At 45.4% G+C, this 6,094-nt stretch overlaps 1 protein-coding gene across 3 annotated transcripts in view; it reads left to right on the forward strand.

Annotated features, from left to right (window-relative positions):
- The window catches only part of LOC139557124 (cadherin-4-like), a 344,376-nt gene extending 338,941 nt beyond the window's left edge, over window positions 1-5,435 (forward strand). For all 3 annotated transcript variants that reach the window (XM_071371506.1, XM_071371515.1, XM_071371525.1), the window contains exons 13-17: window positions 1,417-1,653; window positions 4,015-4,248; window positions 4,470-4,609; window positions 4,804-4,968; window positions 5,229-5,435. In XM_071371506.1, the coding sequence (XP_071227607.1) occupies window positions 1,417-1,653; window positions 4,015-4,248; window positions 4,470-4,609; window positions 4,804-4,968; window positions 5,229-5,432 (980 nt within the window). In that variant the 3' untranslated portion in view covers window positions 5,433-5,435. The remainder of the gene's footprint in view (window positions 1-1,416; window positions 1,654-4,014; window positions 4,249-4,469; window positions 4,610-4,803; window positions 4,969-5,228) is intronic.
- The last annotated feature ends 659 nt before the right edge of the window (window positions 5,436-6,094 follow it).

The raw sequence follows: 6,094 nt of genomic DNA on the forward strand, positions 1-6,094 counted from the left end.
CGAAGCTGCTATAGCGATCGGTGAAGTACTCTAAAACCAATCGCCCCATTACAAATAGAGGTGCTTACTCTCTGTGTTTGAGAGAGAGGGCACAGGTGGTGTTGTACCACAGAGATATTAAGGATTGGTTTGCGGGAATGAGGTGTGCTGCCCTCGAGTGCACAGAATTTAGGCAAGCAAGCTGTTGATTGCCTATTGATTCCAGACACCAGTCTACATGGGGATATATTCCACTTTAATTGAATTTTGCTTTTATTCATTCTGCTCCACTAAGGAAGGAGCTCAACAAAGCACCGAACCAATCACAACAGACAAGCAGTCAACGGTGTGCTCTGCTGTGCTGAGGCAATAGACCTTTACATAAAGTATCTGTAGCTCATGCAAAGCGTTACTTTGTAATAGAAAACAGAGATGGATCTCCTCAGTGTGATGAGCTTGGGTGAACTCCATTCATGCAGACAGTGCAGCATCAGTTACTTAGCAGAAATTATAAACTGGGTGGTTTGAGCCCTGAATGCTGATTGGCTGACAGCCGTGGTATATCAGACCGTATACCACATTTATTTTACGGCTCTAATTACGTTGGTAAACAGTTTATAATAGCAATAAGGCACTTCAGGTGTTTGTGATATATGGTCAATATACCACGGCTAAGGGCTGTTCTTAGGCACGACGCAACACGGGGCTTATTGCTTAAATACTCCATGATAGTCAGTTGGCTATACAAAGTTATAGTAGTCTGTTTCTCATAGACTGTAGGTTAGGGAGTGTTTGTTGTCATAGGATATTGTAGGTTAGGTTGTGTTTGTTGTCACAGTATATTGTAGATTATGGTGTGTTTGTTGTCAGAGTATATTGTAGGTTAGGGTCTGTTTCGCCTCAGTGCATTTTAACAACAGCCCCTGTGTAAGGGAAATATGTGGTGCTTTCCAGTAGAGTCGTTTCATGTGTCCTCTGAGAGTGCTGAGCTCCAGACTCACGCAGAGTGACATATTTATGTGCGGTTTCATTTGTTATGGCTGTCATCACTGGGAGCTTTTAGAACAAATGCATACTGTATTCTTCCATCACTCTCAAACCCTCTCTCAATATTCTCTCAGCTCCCTCATTTTTCTCTTTCTCTGTTTCTTCCTCATCTCCCCTCCCTCTGTCCCTTTGCTCTCTTCTATTTTCATTCTATATCTCCACTCCAAATTAAATTCAATTGACGTCAAGTGATTTTTAGACACTGTATAACATACGGCAGCGGGAAGATGTTTTGGGGTGGGCACCCCTACTTCCTGCGGCTGTGCTGTGTATATGCATGAAGTTTCTATCGTCATCAAATGTATTGTTTGTCTCTCTCTTCCTTTCTCCCCTTCTTCCTTCTCTTCCTTATCTCCCGCCTCTCTCTCTCCCCTCGCACCCCCCTGTCAGGTTCTCCCCCGGCCAGTGGAACAGGTACTCTGCAGATCCATCTGATAGATGTGAATGATAATGCTCCGGTGATGATGCCCAAGGAGGCCCAGTTGTGTGAACGCGCCAATCCCCGCTCCAAGGTCAACATCACAGCCTCCGATGCCGACGCTGACCCCCATGTGGGACCCTTTGTGTTCGAGCTGCCCTCCTACCCCTCCAGCGTCCGACGCAACTGGACCATCTCCCGGATCAGCGGTAAGACATGGGATCTCCGCTAGAGGTGTAGTGTGTCATAGTTCAAATTCTGTAGTCCAACATCTCTGCTTGCAATTATGTTAGCACAGCTGAAAACTGTTGTTCTGATTAAATAAGCAATAAAACTGGTCTTCTTTAAACTAGTAGAGTATCTGGAGCATCAGCATTTGTGGGTTCGATTACAGGCTCAAAATGGCCAGAAACAAATAACTTTCTTCTGAAACTCGTCAGTCTATTCTTGTTCTGAGAAATGAAGGCTATTCCATGCAAGAAATTGCCAAGAAACTGAAGATCTCGTACAACGCTGTGTACTACTCCCTTCGCAGAACAGCGCAAACTGACACTAACCAGAATAGAAAGAGGAGTGGGAGGCCCCGGTGCACAACTGAGCAAGAGGACAAGTACATTAGTGTCTAGTTTGAGAAACAGACGCCTCACAAGTCCTCAACTGGCAGCTTCATTAAATAGTACCCGCAAAACACCAGTCTCAACGTCAACAGTGAAGAGGCGACTCCGGGATGCTGGCCTTCTAGGCAGAGTTCCTATGTCTGTGTTCTTTTTCCCCATCTTAATCTTTTCTTTTTATTGGCCAGTCTGAGATAGGGCTTTTTCTTTGCAACTCTGTCTAGAAGGCCAGCATCCCGGAAGTCGCCTCTTCACTGTTGATGTTGAGACTGGTGTTTTGCGGGTACTATTTAATGAAGCTAGAAGAAAAAGAAACGTACACCTATTTAGGCGAGGTGCTGGCCAGCGGAGTAGAAAACTTGAAAACAAAGGAGAGCCGCACACTCTAGGAGCTCAGATGCAAAAATGTTATGTCCAACGTTTCGACAGCCAAGCTGTCTTCATCAGGGTATAACGTTGGACATAAAATTTTTGCATCTGAGCTCCTAGAGTGTGCGGCTCTCCTTTGTTTTCAAACTATTTAATGAAGCTGCCAGTCTTCATTTCTCAGAACAAGAAAAGTCTGACGACTTTCAAAAGAAAGTCCTGTTTCTGGCCATTTTGAGCCTGTAATCGAACCCACAAATGCTGATGCTCCAGATACTCAACTAGTCTAAAGAAGACCAGTTTTATTGCTTCTTTAATCAGAACAACAGTTTTCAGCTGTGCTAACATAATTGCAAACGGGTTTTCTAATGATCAATTAGCCTTTTAAAAGTATAAACTTGGATTAACTAACACAACATGCTATTGGTACACAGGAGTGATGGTTGCTGATAATGGGCCTCTGTACGACTATGTAGATATTCCATTAAAAAATCAGGCCTTTCCAGCTAAAATAGTCAGTCACAACATTAACAATGTCTACACTGTATTTCTGATCAATTTTATGTTATTTTAATGGACAAAAAAATTAGCTTTTCTTTCAAAAACAAGGACATTTCTAAGTGACCCCAAACTTTGAACGGTAGTGTATATTTTTTTACCTTTATTTAACTAGGCAAGTCAGTTAAGAACAAATCCTTGTTTACAATGACAGCCTACACCGGCCAAACCCGGACGACGCTGGGTTAATTGTGCGCCGCCCTTTGGGACTCCCAATCAAGGCTTGTTGTGATACAGCCTGAAATCGAACCAGGGTGTCTGTAGTGACGCCTCTAGCACTGAGATGCAGTGCCTTAGACCTCTGTGCCACTCGGGAGCCCCACCATATGTGGTTGATGAATGCACTAACTGTAAGTCACTCTCGAAAAGAGCATCTGCTAAATGACTGAAATGTTAAAATTTAAATGCTGTTGATTTATATTGTCTAAATCTTGTCTGATGTGTGTGTGGATGCTGGCTCCCTGTGTGTTTGCTTCTGTGTGACAGATGACATGGTGTGGTCTCAGGCTGATGGCCTGTGGTATAAAGGAGCTCTTATATGTCACTATTCTCCTAGAGAGTAAATGGCTCTGTCTCATGTTGACGTATGACTTGTGTGCTTTGTGACAGATCACATCCATTCATCTCCCTGCCCTGATAGACAAGATGTCATCTGTACATGTTGATGTAAACACCATTTCTGTTGGCAGTCCGATACTGTTGTTTTAGTTGGAAGTATTTAGTTGGAAATATACTGTTGTTTTAGTTGGAAATATACTGTTGTTTTAGTTGGAAATATACTGTTGTTTTAGTTGGAAATATGATTGGAGATATTGTGCTGCAGATGATTGCCTGCCTGCATGTCTATTTCGCTACAGTGACTACCTGTGTATTATTCTGTATGTATTTGCATGTACTGTATCTCTGCCAGTACTGCTCACATGGCCACAGATGACTACAGTAAAACTCTGGAGTGTTCAACTGTTTATTTCTACACCACTGCTATATGCTTCTAGCAGTGACTGGACATTGTGTCTGTGTGACTATGTGCAGGTGACTATGCCCAGTTGAGACTGAGGATTCCCTACCTGGATGCAGAGGTGTATGATGTTCCCATCATCGTGTCGGACTCCGGTAACCCGCCCCTCTCTAACAGGTCCATTATAAAGGTCAAGGTGTGTCCGTGTGATGACAACGGAGACTGTACTACCACCGGAGCTGTGGCTGCCTCCGGACTGGGGACCGGAGCCATCATAGCCATACTCATCTGTATCATCATACTGCTTAGTGAGTATAATACACACTTATAAACACACACGCACACACGCACACGCACACCTGTGCTGTAGGAGTCATTGTCTGTATAAACATACTACTAAGTACTGTATATCATGTACATTACATGTACATTACACACACCACCTCTGATATATCCCTGTTCACTCCTCTGTCTGGGGTGTTGTGTAACTCCTGGTGTGTTGTATTGTGGTGTGTGTTGTATGTTGCAGTCCTGGTGCTAGTGTTTGTGATGTGGATGAAGCGCAGGGAGAAGGAGCGTCAGGCCAAGCCCCTGCTGATCGACCCAGAGGATGACGTCAGAGACAACATTCTGAAGTACGACGAGGAGGGAGGAGGAGAGGAGGACCAGGTCAGTGTTATACACATTACACATGCACAAGGCTTCATCTAACAACACAGCCATAGAGATGATGGCGGTGATGACGACGACGACGACAACAATGATGATGAAGATGGCATATTTAATAACTGTGATAGCACTCAGACACTTCCTCAGTCATTCTTACAGTCCCACTGAGTCTCCTTCCTTGCTCTGTGTTGCAGGACTATGACTTGAGCCAGCTGCAGCAGCCTGAGTCTGTGGAGCACATAATCAGTAAACCAGTGGGGGTGCGCAGGGTGGACGAGAGGCCCATCATCGCTGAGTCCCAGTACCCCGTCAGACCCAGCCTGCCCCACCCTGGAGACATCGGAGACTTCATAAACGACGTACGTTAACTATTAGACATCAGAAGTAATTTATCTCAAAATACTATATAAGTGTTCTAATGTTTGAGTTTCTATACCAAGGAGCAATCACAGTGACAGCACAGTTCATAACAGCACAGTTCATAACAGCACAGTTCATAACAGCACAGTTCATAACAGCACAGTTCATAACAAACTTAGCAACAAGCATGCCATCAGTATAATCACTATTGCCTTTCTCTCCTCAGTGTTAACTAACCCTCTCTGTCTCTCTCTCTCAGGGTCTGAGGGCGGCGGACAACGACCCCACGGCCCCGCCCTATGACTCCCTGCTGGTGTTTGACTATGAGGGCAGTGGCTCCACGGCCGGCTCTGTCAGCTCCCTCAACTCCTCCAGCTCAGGAGACCAGGACTACGACTACCTCAACGACTGGGGCCCCCGCTTCAAGAAGCTGGCAGACCTCTACGGCGGGGGAGACGACTGAGAGAGGGGTGTGGGTGGGGTACGGAGGGGGTCCGGGGGGAGGGATTGGGGTCAGATGCTCCTCGAAACCACAGGCAGGGCCCAAGCAGTACCACATGAGATATTCCCATAGTAGACCAGTGAGGAGAGAACGGAACCTAAGAGAGTGTTCTAGAAGACGGCCTGTGACCTCACCAGGTTCTGCTGCTACTCTATTCTGGCTTTTTTAGTGGCAAGTTTTTAGTGTGTTTTGTTTCTCACTCTACTGGACATCGAGCTATCTGGGGATGCGAGACACTTCTGAGAGACAGGAGTGCTGACGCTCGTTTGGCTTGGATGATGAAAAGGAACATGATAAACTCATCTCCTTTTGGTTTAACGCTGAACACAATGTACAGAAAGACACACTTTCTCTCTCTCAACTTGAATTTCCTTAGAACAGAAGCACTGTCATTTTATAAAGTGCCTTTTGTGGTGTGTTTTGTATCGGACTCCTGCTATCTCAGGGTTGGTTGCCATTGGAGAAGTTTCGAGCGGCACACTCCCTTGTAACCTCCGCCACCCCAACCTTCATATGAGCCCCTCTCCTCTGCTCTCTGGTGTCACAAGAACTGCTGTACCCAGCAGCAACACAGATGAGAGAACCACACAACGAGGGCTGGCTGTAGGTTAAGATCAGTTATA

Source organism: Salvelinus alpinus, chromosome 2, assembly GCF_045679555.1.
Source record: "Salvelinus alpinus chromosome 2, SLU_Salpinus.1, whole genome shotgun sequence".
In the NCBI taxonomy this organism is placed as follows: Eukaryota; Metazoa; Chordata; class Actinopteri; order Salmoniformes; family Salmonidae; genus Salvelinus; species Salvelinus alpinus.